This window comes from Simochromis diagramma, unplaced genomic scaffold, assembly GCF_900408965.1.
Source record: "Simochromis diagramma unplaced genomic scaffold, fSimDia1.1 OVJJ01000565.1, whole genome shotgun sequence".
Classification (NCBI taxonomy): Eukaryota; Metazoa; Chordata; class Actinopteri; order Cichliformes; family Cichlidae; genus Simochromis; species Simochromis diagramma.
This window is the reverse complement of record NW_024387304.1, coordinates 336,651-363,581: the sequence shown is the minus strand read 5'-3', so window position 1 is coordinate 363,581 and position 26,931 is coordinate 336,651. Positions and strand designations below refer to the sequence as shown.

The 26,931-nt window shown below is 41.9% G+C and overlaps 1 protein-coding gene and 1 long non-coding RNA gene across 6 annotated transcripts in view; both read left to right on the top strand.

Annotated features, from left to right (window-relative positions):
• The window catches only part of LOC120716630 (teneurin-3), an 840,982-nt gene that overhangs the window by 795,343 nt on the left and 18,708 nt on the right, over window positions 1-26,931 (top strand). For 4 of the 5 annotated variants that reach the window (XM_040004185.1, XM_040004188.1, XM_040004186.1 and 1 more), the window contains 16 exons: window positions 2,771-2,791; window positions 7,426-7,550; window positions 7,730-7,837; window positions 9,290-9,444; window positions 9,646-9,747; window positions 11,790-11,963; window positions 12,391-12,450; window positions 15,510-15,672; window positions 16,081-16,219; window positions 16,776-16,881; window positions 16,958-17,100; window positions 17,241-17,419; window positions 18,689-18,793; window positions 20,034-20,164; window positions 22,231-22,400; window positions 24,374-24,500. In XM_040004185.1, coding sequence (XP_039860119.1) covers window positions 2,771-2,791; window positions 7,426-7,550; window positions 7,730-7,837; window positions 9,290-9,444; window positions 9,646-9,747; window positions 11,790-11,963; window positions 12,391-12,450; window positions 15,510-15,672; window positions 16,081-16,219; window positions 16,776-16,881; window positions 16,958-17,100; window positions 17,241-17,419; window positions 18,689-18,793; window positions 20,034-20,164; window positions 22,231-22,400; window positions 24,374-24,500 — 2,008 coding nt within the window. The remainder of the gene's footprint in view (window positions 1-2,770; window positions 2,792-7,425; window positions 7,551-7,729; window positions 7,838-9,289; window positions 9,445-9,645; window positions 9,748-11,789; window positions 11,964-12,390; window positions 12,451-15,509; window positions 15,673-16,080; window positions 16,220-16,775; window positions 16,882-16,957; window positions 17,101-17,240; window positions 17,420-18,688; window positions 18,794-20,033; window positions 20,165-22,230; window positions 22,401-24,373; window positions 24,501-26,931) is intronic. The other variant, XM_040004189.1, reaches the window with a different exon arrangement.
• On the top strand, window positions 5-1,764 carry LOC120716633. The gene is made up of 2 exons (XR_005692010.1): window positions 5-313; window positions 912-1,764. It is a non-coding gene; the product is annotated as an uncharacterized LOC120716633 (long non-coding RNA).

The window sequence follows — 26,931 nt, the reverse complement described above, 5'->3', positions numbered from 1 at the left end:
AAGGAGATCCACTGCTGCTGTTGGAAGTGAAGCCTAATCCAGAGAATACATTCCCTGGTTTCACAGAGATGAAGGCTGTGTCCAAATTCAGAGGCTGCATCCTTCAGAGGCCGCGTTTGTAGGCTGTCCAAATTCCAAGGCGGCTCCAAATGCAGCCCACAAGTGCGTCCTCATTTTCCCCAGATTTTAAGGATGGTATATCCTTCGTGGCCTACCCTATCCCAGGATTCATTGCAAATCAAAGGTTGAAGACATTGTTTGGAGAAAATGGCGAAAAGTCGAAGCGAAGCGGTCCGGAAATAAACTTTTAAAAGTAAGTACTGGGTTTTTATCTCACTGAAATATGCAGCAGAACAAATGTTAGCATATTGAAAAGTCTTCAAATGTTAAATTCTACTAAGCTTTGGCTAAGTTACGTGACGTCAGCCAGGTCATACAAGCTCTGGCTGGTTAGTTTTTTTACTGAAGCTGGGTCTGATTGGCGCTGTTCAGCGTACTTAACGGTTTTAGGATAAACCGAGCGGACGGTTCGCTCTTTAAGCCAAGTGTGTTTGCGGGGACCAAACATGTGGCCCGTGAACTGTGGTGAGGACACAGACTCAACCACGCTGTGGTTTACAGTTGGAGGAGATCTCAGCCTGTATCGAGACACTAACAATGAGACGGACAGTAGATGGAGAAGTCCTCCTCATGTTTTTCTCAGGCTTATATCAAACAACCTGAGCACGTCACCCTTGTTATAAAGATCAACACTCAGCAGGATCGTAAGTCCTGTTTCCATTTTCTCTTAGTTTAAAAACTATGTCCATGTGAATCTATTAGAAAACTGCATTTTCATCTGAACGTTGACAGATATTTGATAACGTTTTTGCTTTAGTTGTTAACTGCCATGGTTGATTTCCTTCTGCAAGTGTCCAGAGTCAGGAGAGACTGAGCAGGTGAGAGGAGACGGGACGAGGATCTCCACCCCTGACGATACACCAGGAGCAGTGTGTGAGGAAGAGGAGGAGAAAGAGGAGCCAGCAGCAGCTGAGAGATGCAGAGGAGAACAGAGGGAGAGCTGACAGCTGTTCTCTGTAGCTGAGGGACTGGTGGAAATATTTAAACAGTTTCTCGATATTTGCTTCCTGCATCTCCAACACATACAGGGAACCACTCACTGCTGTTTATCCTGCAGGATCTGACAGGGAAAGAAGGAACAGTAAAGGGACCCACGGACACCTTTGATAACAATTTGTTTTATCCAGAACATATTTAGTTAAAGTATTGTTTTTATCACAGTGCTGGTTTCACTGGGAAACGTATGCAGCTCATTTAAATAAAGAGTTCAAAGAGCTGTGAAAAGTTGTCCCTTCATAAAGTGTGTCAGTATTTTATAAGGATGTGATGTTTCTGTGTCATCTCGCCTGTTAGAGCCTCTTACACAAACCTGCCTGTTTAATGCTCTCATATCTTCAACATCTTAAATTGCACAGTTTTCTCATCAATAAAAGAATATTTACTGCATCAGCTTGTCTTCCATTTTTTCTGAAACACGCAAAGATCAAATCTTTTAGTTGATTTTATACCACCACTGAGCTTTGCTTTTCTTTTTTCAAAAAGCTGTATATACAGTAAAATATGATGTAATCCTTTTACATTTGCACCATCAAAATGAAATGAGGCTAGCCTCATGAACTACAGTAGCAAACTAGTTTGCTAGCTAAAGTTAGCATTGTTGGCTCAGTGCATGGTTGTAATGTTCTCCCAGATGCATCACACACACATGAAACAACAGTTTTCTCAGATAAAAGTCAAACATATGACATAAATATTTCCTGCATTTCTATCGAACATGCCGTCCACCACAGCTGTAGCTGCTTATGTGGCGGTTGCTAGGCAGACTGTCCAGTTTAACAGCCTTGCACTTCCGGTCTTCGTGGCCTTCGAAGGATGTAGCCCCTTAGTTTGGACACAGCCCAAGGTCTTACCCACAGAACTGAGAGTCCTTTTTCAAGAAAGCGTTGCCAAACCATTTCATCCAGCTTTGCCTGGTAACTGTAAATATTCATGAGCTGATGTAAAACAAAACAGGACCCAGTGATTTGTCAAAATGACCTGATTTAAGAGTACTTAATGTAGAAGTGTAATGCTACATGCTAATAGCAATGCTAACATAATATAATGTAATGCTAATTTACACCACGGAGCCCTACATTCAAACAGGTTTAACACTGTCTGGACTTAAGAAACAGGTGTTTAAAGTTTAAGAACATGTTGAGTGCCACGATGTCATTGGGTTGGTTGGTTTCTGCTGATAGAATTACATTAGCTAACATTCATGTTAGCTAACTAATGAAGAACTAACAACATAGTGGAAAACAGCCATGTTTTAGACTAACATCTCTTTCATACTGATTTCCATAATTCATCCTAACTGTTGCTCATGCTGTAGTATTTTTCCCCTAGAGCAGGGGTCCCCAATCCCAGTCCACGAGGGCCGGTGTCCTGCAGGTTTTAGATCTCACCCTGGGTCAACACACCTGAATCACATGATTGGCTCATTACCAGGCCTCTGGAGAACTGAAGACATGTTGAGCAGGTCATTTATCCCTTTAAATCAGCTGTGATGGATCAAGGACACATCTAAAACCTGCAGGGACACCGGCCCTCGTGGACTGGGATTGGGGACCCCTGCCCTAGAGAGTTATTTGTAATATCAGCCGAGCACCAATCTGGTAACTAACTTGTGTCTCTCTGCTTTCTTGGGTTTTCTGGCTTTTTTTCAAAGAAACAAAGATTTCAGGCATAGGTAAGTGTGACTAATCCTTCTTCAACCTGTGACTTCTTTTCGTTCCACCATCGGTTTTTGCACCAGATTTTACTTTGTTTTTGGGTCTGCTGCTTGTTTTTGTTCTCATTTCAATCACTTACATTTCACTCACCAAATAAAGTATTCTGGGAACTGAATGATTGAATGATTACAACAATGATCGCTCTCATCAGAGAGAACAGAGAATGAAAATTTGGGAGAGAAGAAGTCCTGGCATCTACCACCAAAATGAGACGCACTCATCTTGTTTTTTTCATCCTGCTTGGTTGTTAAACTTCCTAATTTTAAAAAGTGTAAACATGAAATCGAGTCTATTCTTCTCCAATCTGCTGAACAGCACACAATCCTCACAATAGGGGCAGGCCCTAGGAGGGGTTGCAAGGAGAGCATTTGCGAGAGGGGCGGGTACAGACGGTGTGGATATCCGTCATATCTTTGTTTCTTTATCCCTTCACTTCTCAGGGACATCTCCACCTTCCTCTTTGAATTCATCCAAGGTGTAGCTACATGTGCACATACAGAAATACTTGATGCTGACTTCATATTTCCTTTAACAATAAATGTTACCATGTAGGGCATAGTAACATTACATTTCCTTTTCCCTTATCTGTATGACACTAATTATTCATATAAGATCACATTTAGTTAATTACACTTTGGATTTCGATTGGATGGACTGCCTGTTTTGGTCTTCCCAATGGCAAAAACAATAATGATACATTTGTACTGTTAATTTGCATAACGTGCAAATCACAGTAGTAGTTGCCTCAAAGGCGCGAGGCGTGTGTGAGTGTGTAAGCCATGGTGGACACTTTGCTCACTCACTATCTGCCCCCTAGTGGTAAAGAGTTGCATTACAGTTTGGAACTTTAAACATTACACAATACTTAATCATGACATTTATAAATAAATTGTAATTACAATGCAATATTTTACATTGCTTTAAATTAAAAATATCTATATTTTTGTTGCATTGATTGGCTAAACAGAGGCACTGTGTTGCAACGTGATTAAAGACAAATTACCATCAGTCTGTTGAGAAGATGAAGGAGGACTATGAGGATCCGATGACTGTAGAATATGAGAGAGAGGAGGACAGAGGATCAGTAAGGAGGAAGTGAGGGCAGCTATGAAGGGGAGTAAGAGTGGAGAGGCGGCTGGTCCAGGTGACATACCTGTGGAGGTACGGAGAGGTCTAGGAGAGAGAGTAGAAAACTTTTTAACAGGACTGCTAACACAATCATGAAGAGTGAGAGGATGTCTGAGCAATGCACAAGAGAAGAAGGCGGAGCATGCAGGGTGGAGTGGGTGGAGACGAGTGTCTGGGTGATTTGTGACCGACTGAGAGCAGCAAGAGAGAAAGGAAAGGCTTACAAGAGGGTAGTGAGAGCTGCTGTGATGCTCTTTATACCACGCAGCTCTTTGTCAGATTATAATTAAAGACGTTGTTACAATGAACCACATGTTCTGCATATTAATTTGGATGATCCAAAAATCGATGAAAGTTGTCTTTCCCTGATCCTGTCAATGCTAGCATCTGTTTTTCGCAGTGAGCAGTCAGCTCAAATGTACTTCTCCAGCATCCTCAACATGTCCATACCCACAATAGGTTCTCTGACTTGTTCTTGAGTAGATTTTTCCTCCTCTTTCAAAATGAATTACAGCTGATCCCAAGCTGCTGTGATGCTCTTTATACCACGCAGCTCTTTGTCAGATTATTTCTATCATTAAAGCTTTACTGGTCTAAGGCTGGAAAAGTCTCCACCTGTATGACTTCTGAAGTAACAAAGGCAAAATAAAAAAATAGCGTCTGAAGGAAACTGAGCTACATGTCGAGAGTTTACCAAACACACCAAAGCTAAGCAATAAGCAGCCATGCAGCAACACACATCTATCAGAACCATTAACACAGCTGTTTCAGTGCCTTCCAAATCGTTAAGTCCCCATTATGAGGTCTAGAGGAGGGTGTGGGAGCAATAAGTAGAGCTGAATCAGAGCTTAATGGGCTTTATTTTACAAGTCTTAACACAAGGCAATGACAATGTCACTGTATTAATAAGAGAAAAAAGGAGAAAAGTCACAACACCAACTAACCTATGTGGGGGTGGGGGGTAAGTTCGTGGCCCACACTGCTCCCAGAATCAGGCGCTTTGTGAAAACGCATCACTTAAACACTGAAATGATTTCTGTTTTTTTATTACAGGTGTATGAGTTCACAGCCTGTTGCTCTATTCTTTTATTATTTCCTGTCTCCTATTTTCTTTTCCCTGCCCGTCAGCTTTGGCAGTAACATATTACACACTGTGCTGTGACTGTTAATGCAAATAATAATGATGGAAACTGACATTTCAAAAAGGAAGCTAAGGAAGAGAAGCTGACTTCATTTTAGATTTTGACAGACAGACCAGGTCGGGTGATTCATGAGTTTCATTAGCTGCTTTGCCCTCCCTGAAACCAGAGACGAAGTCGTTTGTGTTGCCTTTCATCTTTAGAACGTTTCAGTTTTATTCCAGTTTTCCTACATAAAGATTAAATGTCAGTGGCTGTAAAATCATTTAACCACTCCAGGAGCTTGGTGATGCCCTGATCCAGATCTGGGAGGAGATAACCCAGGACATCATCCAGCTTCTCATTAGGAGCACACCCTGATATTGTCAGGCATGCATACAGGCGCATTGGGGCGATACAGACGATTATGAGTCGCTGCATTTTCCCCTTCCAGGGTTTCTTTGAATGGAGCCCTCTGTAGGTTCATCTCCATCAAAGCTGCATCTTTTCATTCCTACACATTAACCCTTTAAAACCGGTGGGAGCGGGCACGCTCTGTTTTGCGTAACTATTTTTAAATCCCGATAGCACTGCAACCATGTAAGGCAACGCAAAAAAATTTTTGGCATATGAAACCGGAGGAGTTGTACTTACATCTGATGCCATCAGCTTGTCCTCGGTCACAGTTTCCTTCCACATAAAGCTTTGCAAAAACTGCATAAAAAGCGCTTGCAGCAACAAAAACATAATATTCCAGAAACACGCTTTGCCGATCCGATCAGCTGTTCATAACACTTCCTACGTTGGAATAGACGTCAGCGCAAACTATCGCATGTCCGCCATGACCTGCCCGAAACTGGAAGTGATGTAATTTTCGTGGAAATGTAGTTTTTTACCATCAGGGCCTCATGAGCCTATACTGGTGTTTTTAAAAGTTATCTTTGACTTTATGACTTTCTGTGTGGTTTCTGGGATGCTGAGGACTCATATTGCACTGCTGGAAATAGTTTATTTTGATACACATGCTGTTATTTTGCAAATTTGCAGTATAATATTTATTTTCGTTTTTCCTGCAGTGTATAAAAATTGGTGTATTTCAAAAATAAAACTATGAAGACACTCAAAATAAATTTCCTGTGGTGGGAAACTGTTTTGTGCAACTTTTTTGTATTTACAGTTTTGAGGGATAAGCCTCTTAAATTTCTCTAACTACAAATATATGTTAAAAAACAAAAACGATTTTCAATTTTTTTGTAGTTTATTGCACTTTTTTGCAATTTATGTAATTACTTTGCACTTAATGCATACAAATTATTAAAATCTGGGTTATAATGGTTGTATTGATGTATAGGAACTTGAAATGCTCCCAAAAATGGCTCCACAGCCTGTAAAAATATAATATAAGCTCTGGCGGGCTTGGTTCTATGGTAGGTCTTAAAGGGTTAATCACTCCCCAGTCCAGATCAGGACAGACATGCAGTATGTTTGGGTTTTTCCTGCTGTTTAAGGTCTTCTTTTTTCTTTGGAGCAGGTTAGTTCTCTCCGCACAGACGTTTCATGTTCTCTCCACATAAACACACTTTCTCACATACATACATCACAGCTGCACTTAAATCTCAGAGACTGCACATACATATAAGCGCACACACTAGTTGCAGCATAGCTACACGGACCCAAACACTAACAACTCCTGCAGAAAGTCTCCTTCATTTCCACGTCGCCCTCACGTTGGACAACAAGCGTTTAACTGAACTCGTGCTGCGACTTCTTCTGGAAAGTTAAAGTTAAACTGTCTGGCGCTTCATAGAAGCCTTTTGGATTTCACCTTTTCTGCTTTTTTTTATGTCTATTACGTTGTTTATTTACTTCCTGCATGAAGCTGTTACAGTACTCATTACATATATTTGCCTTACTGCACAGGCTGGCCTGAAGTGCATTATTATGTATTAACCAGTAAACAGTACAAACCGGAGGCTAAAGCCTGACAGACTGATTAGTGATCCTTTAACCAGCTAGTTGTTAGCATGCTGTCCTGCAGCTGCTCAGCATCAGTGTCATTTCAGCAGCAGGGGACAGCTTTTCCCTGCTTTTCTGTAACTTTTCCTCTTGTGTAATGAAATAAAAATTCAGTTTTTCACTCCTCTGAAGTTGTAGACTTGCACAGTTCGATCTTTATCTGTCCACACATGTAGCAGATTTACCTTGTGAAAGCAAACACAACAGTGTGATTAGTTTGGTTACTAAATGTGTTACAGCTGATAACTTATCAGGGATGTGACACAGATGTCATTCTAATGAGTTTTCTTCTGTCTTTCTTATTTGTTCCCCTTCACTGCGCTCCACAGCAACAACCCTGCTCACCGGTACTACTTAGCCACTGACCCAGTAACAGGGCAGCTGTATGTGTCCGACACTAACTCACGACGGATTTACCGCCCCAAAGTGCTCAGCGGTGCCCGTGACCTCATCAGTAAGCATCAGCATTTGTACTTCCTGTTATGAATGTAGTTGTAAGACAGTGTTGTCATACAACAGTGTTGTGAATCTGCAGCTTTCTCTGGTTAATGCTTAGTGTGTGTGTGTGTGTGTGTGTGTGTGTGTGTGTGTGTGTGTGTGTGTGTGTGTGTGTGTGTGTGTGTGTGTCTACAGGTAATGGAGAAGTAGTGGCTGGTACAGGTGAGCAGTGTCCTCCATTTGATGAAGCGCGTTGTGGAGATGGAAGAAAAGCTACGGAGGCCCAGCTACTGGGACCAAAAGGTGCGTACACAGAATCTTTCTGTCTCCTTCTAACACACACACACACACACACACACACACACACACACACACACACACACACACACACACACACACACACACACACAGGTGTTTATTATTTAAGTCAGTTACATAAGCATAGCCATACTAGATGTATTACCTGTCAGATATCCTCTTGTCCTTCGTCCACTGGAACTGCAGAGCCGTACCAACAGTAGTCCTGACAGTGGGCAAATAAAACACAGTGTGGGAGGTGTAATGCAAGAAGCAGATGAAGTATTTATTGGTTGCAGCCAGCAGCAGAATTAATAGCTGTCATAGCATCAGTGCATGTTGTTATAGTACTAAATTCCCACACCTAGCATCTGTCCAGGTGTGCAAGTTCAATTCTTTCATCAAGCTCAGGAAGTCACACTGACATCAATGCAAACTTGTTCAGAACCATTAACACCTTCAACACTGTAGGCGCGTGAGCGTATTTGAATATTGGATGTAACTGCCAGTTCCCCACTACTTTCAAATAACCCCAGACTTGCATTATCCTAGATGGACATGAAGTCATAGCAAACTTTATTTATTTGTCAGGAACGCCATACTAAGACTAAGGTTTCTTTTGCTCCAACAAAAGTGCAACAGAGTCTAGATAAGGTTACATTTTGACTGAAACACATCTCTGCACAGGAAATGCTGCAGATGTCCAGTTGTACCACATTATAAAGGTGCTGTTATGTATTTCAATCTGGTAGCCAGCAGGAAGTCGCAACTGTTCGTTTCTAAAGCAGTTTGAGATTTGGGATTTTCACTGTGAGATGATGCAGTATCAGTCTATTTATAGAGAGAGGTTATTTGAACTGTTGTGACCTCTGTCATCAACAACACGCTGCCTGTGTTTTCCTTCTCTGAATAAAGTCCATGCTGTCCAGGAGAACTGTTGTTTTTGTACTGAAAAAGCCCGTCAGAGATCATACCTTTGCCATATAGCTAACTGTATTTGCATGTTTGTATGTGTTACACTGCTGCTGCAGAAATCACAGGAGAATCGCACACACAGTCGCTCCTAATAACCTTCTCTGTGAACACGTCTTATTTTGTCGAGCTGCCACTTGTTTGTTATCACTTGTAACATTTTTCTTGCTTATAGTAATCTAAGTAATCTCTGCAGACTTTGCTTGAGTGCACCGAACTCTTACTGCATTCATGTTATTCTACTTTATTGTATTTTTCATTGTAACTGTGTATGCTGCATCTGCACTCAAAATATTTACTTCTCTCGTTTTGTTGTTTGCTTTATGCATTGAAGCAGTTCCATTAATAATTTACTATCATAAAATCATGTGTGTGCGTGTGCGTGTGTGCGTGTGTGCGAGTGTGCGTGTGTGTGTGTGTGTGCGTGTGTGTGTGTGTGTGTGCGTGTGTGTGTGTGTGTGCGTGTGTGTGTTTCTCTACTCACAGGAATTGCAGTTGATAAAAACGGGCTGATCTACTTTGTGGATGGAACTATGATTAGGAAAGTGGATCGTAACGGGATCATCTCCACAGTGTTGGGCAGCAATGATCTGACCTCTGCACGACCTTTGACCTGTGACACCAGCATGCACATAAGACAGGTAACCTTTAACCATTAAAACCTCTTTGCTTATCAGAAAATATCAGACTATGTGAAAATATCACATGATGTGATGTGTGTGTGTGTGTGTGTGTGCCTCTGTGTGTGTGTGTGTGTGTGTGTGTGTGTGTGTGTGTGTGTGTGTGTAACAATGAACAGGAAGTGAAGTGTCACCTTTCTTCTCTGTCCTCTTTCCTTCCAGGTGCGGTTAGAGTGGCCCACAGATCTAGCCATCAATCCCATGGATAACTCTATCTATGTGCTGGACAACAATGTTGTGCTGCAGATCACTGAAAATAGACAGGTATCATGTATACCTTTGCTGAATGTATATTTTATCCATCCATTTTCTTCCACTTATCCAGGACCAGGTTGCAGGGGCAGCAGCCTAAGCAGAGGCCCACCTCCCTCTCCCCAGCCACCTCCAGCATATCAGGAGGTACACTGAGGCATTCCCAGGCTGAGAGATATAATCTCTCTCTGGTGTCCTGGGTCTACCCTGTGGGCCTCCTCCTCATGAGACATGCCACCCAGGAGCTGCCCAGGAAGCATCCTTATCAGATCCCCAAACTGGCTCCTTTAGATATGGAGGAGTATTGGCTCCAATCGAAACCCTCTGGAACGACTGACACCCTGAGCCTATGTCAGAGAGGACACCCACCCATTCTGACGTAACCAAAGTAGAAGCCTTCTGCCTGCTTGACAGACATTTTATCCATGTAAGCTGTAAAACAGAACCAATGACAAAGGGAGTGGAGTCCAACACTCACTGGAAACAAGTCCAACTTATTAATGACAAGTGCGTTTGTACGGGGACCAAATGGCCTGTAACAATGGGCATGTAATAATAACAATTATTACACAAGTAATCATTACATGTGTAATAATAACAATTATTACACAAGTAATCATTACATGTGTAATAATAACAATTATTACACGTGTAATAATTGTTATTATTACACATGTAATGATTACTTGTGTAATAGTTACTTTTTTGATTAACAACCTCAACATTGATCACAGCAAAGGGTGGAAATACCTCCAACATGCACAAACATCTGACAACACAATTAATTTGCATGAAAGTACTGAATGTGCCCAGGACCGCATACCTGATGATATCATTACAAAACTCATCATCATCCTGCAACCTAGTGTTTTGTGCACTGATGGACATCCTCATATTCAAAAATGGTGACTGTTGTCCAATAACAGAAAACCACGCAGGTTCAGATCAGGCCGTTCATGCTCATTTCCTCTTTCCAGGTCTCACTTTCTTTGAATTGAAATCTCCCATTAGGATGTTGGAGTCACTAGATCAGGGGTGTCAAACTCAAATACACAGTGGGCCAAAATTCAAAACTGGAACAAAGTCGCGGGCTAACATTAATATTTATTGAAAAAAAAAATCTTCCTCCAGATATAAGAATGAATCTTTTCTTATGGACTCAAACAAGTTTTGCTGGAAAACTGAATATGGAACAAGCAAAGCTTAATACTAAACAATATATATATTAGCTGTATAATACCAGTAGGCCAGCTCTAATAGTAATTTGGTATGGCTTCGCGGGCCAAATGTAATTAGGCTGCGGGCCAAATTTGGCCCGCGGGCCAGAGTTTGACACCTATGCACTAGATGGAGCACCCTTGAGCGGCCCACTCAGTGACTCCTAAAAGGCTGGGTGCTTTGAACTGTTTTTGGTGCATAAGGGCAAATGTCAGGACCTGTTCCCCCACCTGAAGGCGCAGGGAAGCAACCCTCACCTCCACTGGCAAAACCCCCAACATACTGGTGGTAACCTGACAACTCTAGACTAGAACAGAGTCGAGCCCACCTCCAGGAAACTGGTTCCAGAGCCTAAGCCGTGCATTCAGGTGAACCTGGCTATATGTAGCCAGCAATGCTCAGTCTCACCTACTAGCTCCTTTCCTCCAGAGAGTTGATGTTCCCTGTCCTAATAGCTAACCTCTGTAGCCAGGGATCAGACTGCCAGGGCCTCCATCCCTGACTGCCTCCTCACACACATTGCACCCGAGCCCTATGTCCCTACAGTCTTCTCTTTAGGCTGCGCCGAGCCCCATGGGCTGAAGCCTGACCCCCAGATCCTCTCCTGTGTGCTCCCCCTCCCTAGCCCAACTCCAAGGTGGGCCCATGGTAAAACTATCCCAGGAGGGGCGCACTGGTCCCATACTTTTTCCCTAGGAGTTGACTTAATGTATATATTTAATATATAAGTATTTAATGACATTTGTGTTTCACAGCCTTCCTGTGCCACAACAACAAATGCACAGTGCTACTTAATGATTCTTAACTAACATTCATGTGCAAATGTGTGTGTTCAGGTTCGTATTGTGGCAGGTCGTCCCATGCACTGCCAGGTGCCTGGTATAGAGTACACCATGGGAAAGAGGGCGGTTCAGACCATGCTAGAGGGTGCTACAGCCATCGCCTTATCCTACAGTGGCGTTCTCTACATCGCAGAGACGGATGAGAAGAAAATCCACCGTATTCGACAGGTAGTCTGCTGGACAGAGCAGCCAATGTTACCTTATTTAATTTAACGCTGTATAACAACGTGAGAATTCAAATTCACAGATATCACCCTCTTATTTCTAGCAGGTTATCATATTGTTACTAAGGTATTATGATACTATTACTAATGTTTTTTCCTCGTGGGGATGTCTTTATTTCTACATTATTATCTCCAGGTTTTGGTCCCTTATTATCCAACTGCATAAAGCTCAGTGTAATATTACTTAACCGTATCCACTGTTGTTACCATGATATTAACTGGTTTAGTAGTAATAACCACTAAATTACCACATTATTACGTTCTTGTTTCTGCCTCGTTGCCCTTCTATTACTACTTTATTACCAAGCTGTAACAGAAAGTGCCACTGTGCTAAACTTTAAGAATCATTTCCTTCTCTACTAAAACTCCAGGTGTCGACTGATGGAGAAATTACCCATCTAGCTGGAGCGCTATCTGACTGTGACTGCAAGGTACCCATCACAGCTACTTCTTGTTTTCAGTCCTTATCGGTCATTTTGCTCAGCTCACTGAAGTACTCGAATTCAGAATGAATGTGTAGCATCCAAATAGTGACGTGTGAATGCAACAGGATGTGAGGAAGAGAAGCGACTGGACTCCTTTAAGTTTCCTGAAGATGTTTCACCTCTCATCAGAGAGGCGTCTTCATTTCAGTTCACACAGTTCTTACACACACTGGACATTCTGGACATTGTTTTCACTTCATTACTTAAATCACGCTGCTGTTATTGTGTATATATTTATTTATATTTCTTCATACATTCTTATATAGTTCTATATTGTGTATTTTGTTGTACAGTTATTTTATTTTCAACTTTAATTTATATATTTTATCTTATTCTGCCAGTTAAATTTACCCTTCATTCTAATTTGTGTTGTACAGTTATTTCATTTTTAACCTTAATTTATATTTTATTCCTTCCTAGTTAAATTTACCCTTTTTAATTTTTCATATTTATTTCCTATCTTATTCATAGCCTTTTCCTTTTTTGTTTTCTTTAGGTCACGAGCAGTTGTCCAAGCATTTCACTACATATCGTACTGTGTATGACTGTGTACGTGACAAATAAAATTTGAATTTGAATTTGATTTGATTTCTACAAATCAAATAATGAAGAGTCATAGGTATTTAAACCGTAGTTGTCATCACATAAGTCAGGGTGTGAATAATGGCATGGGAAATTATCACCAGAGGTTTTGTGTGAAAACACAAATTTTCCCATAATAAACGACCCAGTGTGTGTGGTTCACAAGGTCCACAACATATTAAATCTCATTCTTATTCAGGCTTGGAAATTCCTCCCAGTTTTCTGTAATTACGTCCAAATCCCCCTGTGGCTTCCTGCCAAACAGCAGTTCAAAGGGAGAAAATTCCATGGAGGTCGGGGGCAGCTCCTCCACTGCAAACAAAAGACTTTGACAGCAAGCCCTACTGCATTAATCCTCATGAATAAACATGGAAGTAATGGACTTAAGGCACTCCACCAGCCCATCGCTCTGGGGGTGGTACAGCTCTTTTGTGTGTGAGACATGAATGAGACCCTGTGGTCGTCAGTACCTCTTTTGGGATTCCGACTCAGGAGATCACCTGAAACTGCACCCGTGCCAGCAGCTCTGCTTCGGGATATCACATCACATCATCCACGAGAACTTATACAAAGCAATGTCCCCTGGCACTCCGGGGATCTTGTCCCGATGAAGTTCATACCACTGCACTTGAACGGGACCTCCATTAATGGTAATGGATGCAAAGCCACCCATTGGATGGCCGAGTGATTTACCAGTTGACATTCCAGGCAGGATGCACACCAGGACACATCTGGTGACGAGCACAGCCCATTGCTGTTTATTGAACCCAGGCCTTTCCCTCCCTTGAATTAAAGGGTGCTCTTCTAGGACCTCACCACAGCTCTATGCTTTTTCCCCTTTTGTTTAATTTCCACCACATATTTTACATATAATGGGTTTTTTAAAAAGTCAAAAACATAGATTTTTATTTGCTTTTTCTTGCACCGAGATGCCAGTTTTTTTCTCCAATATCTCTTCCCTGCAAAATGCAGGCACAAACCTTCATGGCACTTCATGATGCCTCCTCTCAGCTAACCTTTGTAGCATCAGTCTGCCAAATGCAGCACCAACCATTGCTGGTGCCAGGGTGCTAGCGTGATTTGCTTCTACTCCACCTTGCTGATCATGCTTACGTTAAGTTCTCGCCAATCAATTTTGCCAGCATATCCAGTTCACGCAATCTAATCTGTGACCACCTAATCAAGGTTTACAGGCCCCCTCTCTTCACAAGCCTTCTCAAAAAAGGTATGCCTTCTTTGGTGACCTGCCCAGCCCAGGAGATGCTCTGGAGACAATTCATGCTCAAGCCATCTGCCATTATCTACTAGATAATATCTATTATGCTGTCAAACCTACATGAGGATGTGGTCCCAACTAGTGAAGAAGAATAGCTTGCTATTTCTGGACTATGCTCTGCACATGGAGGAGCTCAGCACTGAAGTTTACTGGAAGCCCACACACACAGACCAGTACCTACTCTTTGACTCCCAACACCCTCTCGAACACAGAGTTGTCAGGACACTGCAATGAGAAGAAACTGTTTCCTGTAAGCCAGAAGGGAAAGGAACAAACACATCTAAAGAAAGCTCCTAAAACAAGTGGTTATCCCAAATGAGCCCTCATTGAATCAGCAAAGATGCACAGGAAAGAGGGAACTAGAACATTATCATTCCAGTCACCCAACCAAGCCATTAGAGAAGAAACTGGTTTATCAAACTAAGCAACATAGTGTACACTGTGCAGTGCAGCAAGGAGTGCTTGGACCTTTACACTGGAGAAACCAAGCAGCCGCTCCATAGAACTGCACAACATAGAAGAGCAAGCGCGGCAGGACAAGACACAGCTGCACACCATCTGCTAAAGGACTCATTTGATGCTACCACAGTTCACATTTTGGACTGAGAGAACAGATGGTTTTAAAAGGAGTGCCATTTATGTTCACGTTGAAAGCCCGTTTTTGAACAGAGGGGTGGCTTACGACAGCAACTTCCACCTACAACGCAGTTTTGAGATTCCTTCGCAGGTCCCTCAACCTCCGCACATCTTACAGCAGGTGACCCAAAGAGGTCACATGATAGGGTGAAGCAAGATCTCACAGTGTTCTCACCCAAAGACCTGGTGAGTATGACCCACACCTTTTTTTTATCACACCTTGGCTAATGTGATGAGGCACATGATTATGGTTGGTCAATGAGAGGCTCAATGACCAAGAGATATCCCCCACTAGGGTTTAAATACCTGGGACGCTCCATCGTTTGATTTGTAGAACTGAAGAAGCCTCTCGGATGGGATGTGAAACGTCTTCACAAAACGCCAGTGGCTTGCTTTCCGAGCTCCTTAGACTACCGTAATGTGGATGACTGGGAACCTGAGACACACATATATGAGACGAGAATTTCTTGTGTTGATGTTGTTCGTTGTCTCTCGTTTGGCTGTCCTGTAGAATGATGCAAACTGCGACTGCTATCAAACGGGAGATGGCTATTCCAAAGATGCCAGGCTTAATTGTCCTTCCTCTCTGGTTGTGTCTCCGGATGGGACGCTGTATGTGGCTGATCTGGGAAACATCCGCATTCGAGCCGTACGACGCAACCAACCACCTACGGGTGTGTATATAAAGTGTATGCACATACACAGTAGACGTGCAATAGAGGGCTTGTATGACATGTATGTTAATAGGCAGACAGCTGTCTCACGGATGTGTAGTGACGGTGATCAGCAGAATAATCAAATAGATTTACAAAGAGAGAATACCTGCGTAAGTTATTCAGTTATGCAGGTATTCATGTAATGGCAAATGACATAGACTGTGCAATATTGTGTGAGTTTAGAAACAAAAATATTAAACAATAATAGATAACAAAAGTAACATAATAATAATAATAATAATGGATTGGATTTATATAGCGCTTTTCTAGGCACCCAAAGCGCTTTACAATAACATAAGAACATAATCTAAGAAGATAAAGAAAACAAAGTCACTGGTCTGTCTGTCTGCTGGTCTGTGTATTCAGGCTCTCTGGCTTCAGGTCCCAGTTCCTATGAAGTGGCCTGTCCAGCCTCTCAAGAGCTCTACGTGTTTGATGCAAATGGGACTCACCAGTTCACCATGTCTCTGGTCACTGGAGACTACAAATACAACTTCAGTTACAGGTTGGTGTTTGTCAGGAAACACATTTTTGTGACTGTCATTGCAGCACTGCTTGGTTACTGAAGCCGCTTTTCCATTAGCACCTACTTGGATCGACTCGCCACTAATAACCATGACTCGACTCGAGTTGTCTTGTGGGTTGTTCTCACTTGGGGGAACACGGCGTTGTTTTTTGTAGCCAAGTTTCAAAAATGGCTGTTTTGATTTTTGTAAATGAGACGCTCTCATTGCTCATTGCTGACCAACCAATCAGTTGCATGCAGTGTGACGACATCACATTTTAGTACCTGCTCAGAACTCTTGGAACCCAGGCCGGGGAGAGGAAAGTTTCCTTGGCCATCTGTGCCCCTGCCTTTGGACCGCCTTGAACTGGCTGGAGAGCCAGATACCCCCTGGTGATCCCGGCATTGGCTCCCCTGCAGCTCAGCCCAGACCACACACGGCACCATAATACATTTGCATTACCTTGCAAAATTGTTCGACACAACAGTGTTGTTTACTGTTTTTGTCCTCTTTTGTGGCACCTTACACGAGTAACTCATTTCTCCACACACTCAGCAATGAGGAGGATGTGACTGCGGTGACGGACAGCAGTGGAAACACGCTCCGCGTGCGCAGAGACACTAACAGGATGCCTGTACGTGTGGTTGCTCCCGACAATCAGGTGAGTACTGAGTAGCCTTGTTAGCAGATTATGAGCGTGTATCCTTGATCACCTGTGATTCTGTGTGTGTGTTTAGGTCATTTGGCTGACCATTGGGACTAATGGAGGTCTGAAGACTCTCACAGCTCAGGGCCAGGAACTGGTCTTGTTTACTTACCATGGGAACAGTGGCTTGTTGGCTACCAAGAGTATCCAAATTGGCTGGACTACCTTCTATGAGTGAGCAATTTCTAGTTGAATTCTGGTCAATGGACAGATTAAATTTCTCTGCTTTTTGCTGGGTTGTCAGTGAGTGAGTCTGAGTTTCTATCCGTGGATCCTAATGTCTGTTTCTTACTGTATCCTCACCATCCTTGTAGCTATGACAGTGAGGGTCGTTTGACTAATGTGACCTTCCCCACTGGGGTGGTAACCAGTCTCCATGGCGACATGTCGTCAGGGGCTGTTGCTGTGGACATTGAGACGTCAGGGAGGGATGAGGATGTTGCCATAACAACCAACCTATCATCAATAGACTCCTTCTACACTCTGGTGCAAGGTAAGAAGCTAATGCAACCTGAGAAGGAAAGAAAGTTTCCTATTTTACAGGTGGCCTCGTGTGTGTGAAGCATACTAAAAGCTTTAGTCCGAGCTGAAGTAAGAATATGGTCTTTATTTATTATTAAATCAGTGCATGGTTCATAGTAAATTCAATTAGTTGCTAACAGTTCGATTTCTCATCACTTCACACATTGTGCAGTTTCCACACTTTCCCTGATCGATCAGTATCAGGAATCAGCGACTAGCCTGGATCCTTGGCCACAACCACATGCACACAATACAGCGTAGTGTCCACGTGGTTGCGTCAATTTCACACCTAAACATGTTAATACAATGATTTTTAAAATGCAAATGTACATACCCCCATCTGACATCCTGTCAAAGCGTTGCTCGTCATCACATTTGTTCTGTTTGGGATGTGTGCAGTTATATCAGCAGCTTGTGTTAGTTGTGTAAAGTTTATTTTAAGAAAAGATCTGACATGAGGAAGTGTACAAGCTGCGGATGGATCTGTAATCCCAGCTGCTCTAATAATCCTAGATTTAGGAACTGCAAAAGGATCCTTGTCGTCCTTCGTGTCAAACTTTCTACCCTAAACGCTGAGGGGGGGGGGGGGAGTAATTTGGTGTTGTTCAATCTGAACTAATGAGCCATTTGAAGTGAGGCTGGCAATGATTTACTTCAGAGTGAGCTGTGCATGGCCACGCACAAGTATTGATCGCAACATGAGTTATTCAGAGCAATTGACAAGTGTAGCATTTCACTCCATCACTTCATTCATTTTCTAGCCTGTGAGCTAGAGAAATGAAAACACGTTAGATGGGGCTGCACGGCTGACATGGTAAACAACATGAGACAGGAGACTGGATTAAGAGTACTTAGTGGGAATGGAGAATGAGTTGGTGACCCAGGGTCTTGGCTGTTTCAGAGATGGTCTGTGAGGACTGTGTGTTCTTCCTCTCTCTCTTGTATGCACACATAACGGCCTTTAGTCCTGTGAAAGGTCAAGGAGGATGTAATTAAAAGAGGCTGGGAGATGTTAATACATGCTCTTTGCTCCATTAGCAGGCTCAAACGCTGCCCTCTCGGGTTTCTCCCCTTACTTTGTCTTCCTCTTTGTCTTGGCCTTTATGCTTCGCTGTCTTTGTTTTTGTCTCTTTCTCCTTCACCCTCAGGTCAGCTAAGAATACTGCCTATATGAATTAATGCCTTGGAAAGTATCCAATAAAGAAATGGTTCATTTCTAATGTGATTTCCTTTTAAACAGACCAGCTTCGTAACAGCTACCAGGTGGGGAACGACCACTCACTGAGGGTGATCTATGCGAACGGGATGGACACGCACTACCAGACTGAGCCTCATATTCTGGCAGGTGTGTTTTAAACATAGTGCCTTCACTTTATAATCTACGAGAGGATCTAAGCTGTCTTTATTTTCACTTATATGTATATGTAGTGTGTGGAAAGCACTGGTTTGGGACCATCTACACATGCTGAGATTTCTGCTCCCTGCGTCTCTGTCCTGTTGCTCCTGTTGATTCTGATCATTCTGCAGCTAAACACCTGCAGAAAGAGCTGTCAGAATTATTAGAGTTAAACAAAACTCAAACTAACTAAAAAAACATTTTAAACGATTGAAACAATTTTGTGAACTTGGAAAACTTAACTAAATTCTATTAAATATAAAGGAAGTTTTAGAAATGTCATCAGCACTTCACTGTCAGCCTGCTGAGGCTTTGACGTGTTAACAAGACTGTAAGTTCCTGTGATGGTTTTCATAAGTCTTGCCACTTATGTATGCTCTCCATGCAATAATATTTAAAGAGACTGAAACGAAACATTTCCAACAATAAAAACGAATCAGTAAATATTAAACTGCTGGACGGGTGCAGTGTTTGTGTCACGTGTTGGGATTTGATTTGCACTGAGAGTATGTTTTAATCCAACCAGGATTTTCAGATAAAAACTGAAGGAGAATTGTTTTGAAATGATTCCCTAAATATGTGTAAGCTTGACAAAACATGCTGTAACGTTTTGGAAATAAAAGGAAACACTGGGAGGTGATCAGTCTCATGTAAACATCTCAAGTTATTTCAGTATTGTTACATTTTAGTCTCAGAATATAAAATAATTTATCGTTATTTTAGTTATTTTGTTATCTTCTAGAACCCAGTTCTAGAAAAATGATCCTGTGTAAAATGAAAACAAAATGCAACCATATTTTTGTCTCTACAGAACATAGAAAACCAGTGAGTTTTCACTGAGGAAAAACATTTTAAGAATTTATTTTATAAACAAACAAACAAACAAAAGCCTCCACAACGATTGGACAGGGCCACGTTTACTGCGGCGTAGCATCCCGTCTTCTTTTGACATTAGTCCATAAACATGTGGAAACTGAGTGTTTCAGTTGTCCTGCGTCTTTATTGTACGTTTTATTTCATGTGCCCGTTGTTAAAGGTCTGGACTGAACTCTTCTACTATAACGACATTATCTAGCTGCAAGGCCTTCCCTCAAAAAGATGTCGTCTATATGTTGTTTTAAATGTACAAGAAATTGAGATTCTTGTACACTAAACCATCAGGGCTTCACATGTTGTCGTACCTGTGTAGGTGCTGCTAACCCAACTGTTGCGCGACGTAACATGACTCTGCCGGGAGAGAACGGCCAAAACCTGGTGGAGTGGAGGTTCAGGAAGGAGCAGACGAGAGGAAAAGTCATCGTCTTTGGAAGAAAACTCAGAGTGAGTGCTCTTTAGCTCAAACTTTAGATAAGCAGAGACCAATAAGTTTGTTGTCCATGTAAATCAAACTCGGGTTGGTGCGCTTGGTTTGTGCAGGTGTGAACACAACAATCGCACTGGGCTACGGACCAGAGCAACCGCAGTGGTCCTGGTGTGGGTCTAAATGAACTCCAGTGTGTTAAAAAGAGATAAACGTAATAAGTATAAGAATGCGAGGTGCATATCCATATCCTCCAATGTTTTTTGCCAAACCATCATTTTGTTGTTATATATCAGCATCCAGCATCAGCCGTAGATGCCTACAGAAGGGGTCTGTAGTGTGATAGCTCATGCACAAGTGTCTTAAAGAAAGGTGAGAGAACAAACAAGTCTATCACAGAGACTGAAATCAAAGCTCACATGGTGCTGAGTTGTGAGACGGCAATCACTGTATCCATCATGTAGGTTACAGAGTTTCACTGTCTGCATATTATAGGTGCGTGTTTTTGTTCTTGCTGTTAGGAAAGGAAGCAGCGCTTTGAAAATGACGCGACGCACTCTCTCCCAGCCTAACAGGACACAATGCTTTTAGTCACGTGGCTCCAGTGAAGTTGAAACACACAGCTGAGCTGCTCTCAACATGGCCCACTAAGCAATAATGGAAGTGTCACCACAGGTGACCCATGACTCATAATAGGGAGTGCTCTGCTATGAACGAGCAGTAATGAGTAGTAGATGTGTTTTTATTAATGAGTGTTCAGAGGTGAATTTAAAGAAAGTCTGTGCACATGTGAGAGTCATTTGAAGTATAATTTGTCATTAATAACTCAATGACAGTCCAGCTGTCTTCCAACTTAATGATGACAGTGTAATCACAGTCCTTTGAAGAGGAGCAACGTTGAATCCAGTCTTTCTGCTAAATAATGATCTTACTGCTGTGAACTGAGGACAACATGTCAGTGAATTAGAAAGCTGCATGTTTAAGCTGCGTGCTGGGTAGAGCAACGACAAAGCCTGCTGTCAGACAAGAAACAGCAACTTTACTGAGATGACAAGAACAGGACAGCTACTTTACTTTTTAATGTGCGTTTGTTTAGCTGTGTGGTGACAGGGTCTGCTCGGCTCAGCGTGAGGCAGCCAGTCTTTGAAGCGCTGAAGAACTTTGTCTGGATTTGTTTTATTTCTAAAAAAAGCAATAAAAACTTGGTTCCTGGTGCAGATCTTAGTTCACTGACTCAGCCGCAGATTTTTAAGTAACTCAATTGTTATTTCATGGATCATGCTTCAAATCTCAGGTTAACACTTATTAGAATATTTATTGCTAAGTCTTTGATCAGAGGGGTGACTAAGTATTTATCCTGAAACATCTCAGAAATAAGAGACAGTCCAGCCTGTCTCTTATTTCTGAGACGTTTACAATATGTGTGGTGCTCCCTAAGAACAAAGCATATACACTATATTGCACTATTATCGTCTGGGTTAACACACTGGGTATCAGACACTGAACAGACAAGAAGACTTAGTTTAGTCTCTGCTCTAATTCACCCAAAAGAGGTCAGGACTCTGTGCAGGCCAGTCAGATTCTTCCACTCATGCCTGAACCTGTTGCACTGGTGTTCTCCTATCACAGTACAATTCACTGAACTCCTTTAGAGTTCCCCATTCATTCAGAAGCAGTGTGCACGCCTATGTGCTTGATTTTATACATCTGTGGGACATCTGAATTCCATTATTTGGATGGGTGAGTGAATAGTACATGCACAGTGATTTGTCTGGAAACATTTTAGGAAATCTACACTTTCCAAAATATTCATCTGGACGTAGCGTTGTGTGGGAGTTTCAGTCAGCTGAGACTGGAGAAGACGAAACGTTTCTCCCACTGAAAACGTCCAGATAACAGAATCAACTTTTGCAGATGTTCTTACCTGGGTGATTGAGAACGCATCAAGACTTTCCAAAATACTTTGCATTTATGAAGAATTCAGCACACTGGCTTCATATTCACTGTCAGTTTGTGCATTTTGTGTAACTTTTGATATTTTGTGTATCTTAATGCATGTTTTATGAATGTGTCTCCGCCTCTTCAGGTGAATGGGAGGAATTTGCTGTCTGTGGATTATGATCGTACACTGCGAACTGAGAAAATCTATGATGACCACAGGAAGTTCCTGCTGAAGATCATCTATGATACCCAAGGCCATCCAACACTCTGGGTTCCCAGCAGCAAGCTGCTGTCGGTTAACCTAACGTACTCCAGGTGATTCCTTTTGTCTCATTCTGCTCGATGGTGCAAAACACTGTAGTACACAAAGATTCTGGTTTCAGATCTTTGCAGATTCCTGTTGTTTGCATGTTCTCACAGTGGCTGCATGTATTCTCTCATATGCTGATGCCTAAATATGCCTAAAAATGTAAAACAGTGTGTGAATATGGTGGAAAGTACTAATGGCTGTTTCGTGCTCGAGCTCTAGCCTGCATTAGTCTCAGCATCTCAGCTGTCTCTCCCTTGCTGTCTCTGACACACACAGTGTAAAACTACTCTTGCTGTGCACAACTGTGCTCATTATTGTAACCAACTCTGTGAGTTAGATGGAAACATTTGTGGAAGCGTCGCATCTTCTTACACGGTTATAGATGTAATTGCTTAATACAGTGTTCTTCAAAGAGGCTGCTCTCACTGAACACTTCGTGCAGATCTATGATTGGCACAGTTAGCGATCACACTAAATGCATAGTGAAAGACCAGGCTGTGGTAATATGGATCACCTCGTGTGGGAACAACTACAGTGCTTTGAGTTTTCAGAAAGAGTGAAAAACATGAGCAGTGGCATTGGAACTTGATTTATTCCAAGAAACTAGGATGATGTGAATAATAAGACCAAAAGATACATGCGAGCTAGGGCTGTTTGATATAACGATATATATCGGATGACGATATAAAAACGTCTGTCGTTTCATTTTACGCTATCGTTTGTTTCGTGCTGTCGCAAAATAAACTGTTTACAGCAATATTTGTTCATGGTTCTGATGGTCACTGTAGTTATTATTAATTTCTTAAAGTTCTCTCTTTCTCTCATATTTAATATAACCACACTACGGACGGACAAGCGCCTGTTTTTATGCGTTGTCGTTAGCAACAACGACAGTAACACCATGGCGTGTCTGCTGGTTTATGTTCCACATAAACCTTTCACAATAAAGCTCAAGATCCTGTTGAGACTTTTCAAAATAAACTGAATCATGTGAAACAGTATGCAGAGTGTTTACGGATGAGAAGCAAAAAGAGCCGCCAGGTGCTAAAAAATAAACCTTAGACTCAAACGTTAGAACAGGCTTTTCCCCGCAGCACGCCGTGTAATAAATACAAAGAAAACGGCGACCGTTACAACTTACGTCTAAAAATGTATCGTTTCATGCATCGTTAAAACACTCGACTCCAGCTACATGACGCCCAGCTGGAAACACTTCACACAAGTCGAGCTGCCCGAGATTCACAGAACTTACAGAAAATGTTAAATGTTTGTGATTTATGTCGTTATCGGACGATAGATGTCTTACATCGGGATATGAGATTTTGGTCATATCGCACAGCCCTAATGGGAGCACAGATGATGTGAACAAAGACATAACGATATACATACAGTCAGTGGAGCTGAAGTGAAAGAACTCAAAGGTGGAAACAATTTGAGAAGCAGAGGAGGGAAAAGAACAGACACAGGTGGTAAAATGTCAAAGCAGTTACCAAAATAAAACAGGATATAACTAAAAGTACCAAAAGACAGGAAAATACAGGAGATACAGGGAAAGGATGCAGAAGGATCATCCCATTACCCCCAACCAATCACAGCAGATGCCCCGCCCTCCCTGAGCCTGGTTCTGTCACAGGTTTCTTCCTGTTAAAAGGGAGTTTTTCCTTCCCACTGTCACCAAGCGGTTGCTCACAGAGGGTTGTTTGATCGTTAGGTTTTCTCTCTATTATTGCTAAGTCTTACAGTATAAAGCGCCTTGAGGCAACTGTTGTTGTGATTTGGTGCCATGTAAATAAAATAGAAACTGAATTGATTTGAGATTGAAAAAGTAAACACAAAGAAATAAGAAACAGATCAAAGAAACAGGAACCAAAATGCAACTACTTAAAAGCTTATCACTAGATTTTGGTTTGGCTCAAGCTCTCAAAAACCTCAAAGGCAATGTTTGAAATGTTGGTGATCTGACTTTGTGTCTGTCCAGTTCGGGTCAGGTGACAGGTCTCCAGAGGGGTCCGACCACAGAGAGATGGGAGTACGACAGTCAGGGACGAATCATTTCCAGAGTCTTCGCTGATGGAAAGATGTGGAGTTACACGTATCTGGACAAGGTACAGGCTAACGTCGTGAAAACCACACATGCATACATCACTGTGGAGCTTCAGTGAAAGTAAAATGATTTGTATTCTGAGCTCCATTTCTCTGTGGCTCTGATGTGGATTTAGCCGCTACACGTATGAGCAGATGGTTCAACAGAGCATGAATTTTTAACACAACTTCCTCAAATGTCAAACTCTTTGGATGCTTACATTATTTCACTTTGCATGCAGACACAAAGTTATTTCTCAAAAACTACCAGGGTCAAAATTATAAGCTAACAGTCAACGTGTATCCTTTTCTGCTAGTAAGCCCAACCTTTGTTTGGGATTCAAGTCGGAGCTTTGTGCCTGCCAGTCAATAATGTTCACTTTGGTCTTCTGCATGCAGTTGCCTACCAGGCACAGCGTATGGTTGCTGGCATTAGGTATTTTCTGTCCTGCAGTTTGCCCTCTAGTGGTTGTTTTTGTGTATTTTTTACTCTGCAAGATCTAGCCACAGGCAGTTTCACCTCTGTTAATCTGTTGCCATCCACGCCTTCACAAGTTGATAAACGGCATCATCTGTAAGTAATATTGTTTGTTATCACTGAGACGACTAGTGTGCATTATTATTTGTTGTGAAGGCGTGATATAGTTTGTAGTTGGAATTTAATTTGAATGCATGTATAACCTAAGCTAGTAAGGTTAAGCTAGCTCATATGCCATGTGGTTTCTTTAACATTTCGATCATGAGCTGATTTCATTTGATGTTTTATTCGGGCACTCACTAAGCAGATAAATATAGTGTTCTTATATCTTTGAATATGGGTTTGTTATATTTTATATTGATGCAACATTTTTATTGGTTTATTTCTGGTTTTGTCGACAGTTTCACACTTTTTCCTTATTAAATCATCCAACTCAACACATCGGCCTGTTCCTTGTATTTTGATTAGGAGAGTGTTTAGCTGTCTGTATAGCTGAGTCTACGTTCACGAGGACAACACTTAGTGAGGACAGAACAGTATGTTTTGGGTCATTGTCGTGGTGGAAGACCCAGTTTTCTTTCAAAATCTTCACATTTCATCTTTCTGTATGATTCTTTCCTCCATGATGAGATTCCAACTTCCAGACACACTGAAGCATCCCCACAGCATAATACTCCCACCACCGTGTTTCACTGTCTTCCTTTCTCCAAACATAAGCAGCATCTCTGCGACCAAAGCGCTCTCGTTTTATCTCGTCTGACCAAAAGACATGCTTCCAGTATTCGTGATGTTTCTCCCGGCTGTCCTCAGCATACTTCAGTCTGGTATTTCTTGGTCTGACTTTAGTCATTAGTCTTTAAAGACACGTCTCACAAGTTTTCTTTCCAGAGTCTTTGAACTCTTTCACTTCCTACTGCCAGGCTTCTTCTATATTTCTGAACTTGCTGAAGTTTTTATTCTGTTTGTAAATTGAAGATAAGTCTCGGTTTTCATTTTACAGGCTTTGAACGTTACAAACACATCAGCTCGCAGCAGTGGTTCGTATTATGTTGTTGTTTCAGGGGGGCCAATAATATCGACCCTGCTCATTTTCTTTTCTTCTGAAATAATTCTGTAATTTTGTGCAAATATTTTATTAGGAGGCCAAACATTGGGTCCTCGGCTGTAATTCATAGCCTGAGTGATAATTTGGTGTTAATAGAACATAGTAGACGTGGACACAGATTTAAAGGGGAGTCGTGGTAACTCTACATCCGTAACAGAGCGAATCACACATATTTCACTCTAAATAAATTCATGTAAAATAATGACTGAAGAAAGGAAGGAACACAGAAAATGAACAGAGGATTAAACAGCGTGCCCTTAAAGGTGGAGATGTGTCAGGCAGAAAGTCCAGATGTGAGGAAATGATGGGCTAAAGAATGAAAAACAGCAGTGATGAAACAAAAACAGCCCATGTTGTGCCTTTAAGAGCAAACGAGAGCGGATTGCTTGCAGTGTAAGAGCTGTGTTGGTAAATCAGAAACATTTTGGTTTTATTAGCTTCATCAGAGCCTGAGACACAGCAGCAGCAGGCCTCGTCTGTATGGGAGTGATAGAGAAGGAAGAAGAAATACTTTGCAGTCACAGGCTCTACTGTGTCAGCGGATGGTTGGAGCTTACATGGAGAGACTGAGCTAGAAAGAAAACAGCAAGTGTGGCTGAAGAGAAACAAGAATCACAGTAAAGCGAGTGTAGCGTGTAAGAGACGAGAGGAAGGAATAAGTAACGGCTTTACAAGACTCACTGAAACTGAAGCAAGTAAGCAGGTTAATATTTAGTACGTACTATCACAGTGTAGCAGTCTCAGTGCATTTACAGTATGACATCATTCAACTATTTAGTTTAGAAATTAAATAGTTGATAGATCCTGTTTTAATGTGGTCAGTGGAAGTTTGTGTTTGAGTATTTCTTTGTTTGTGCTGAATCTTACGCCG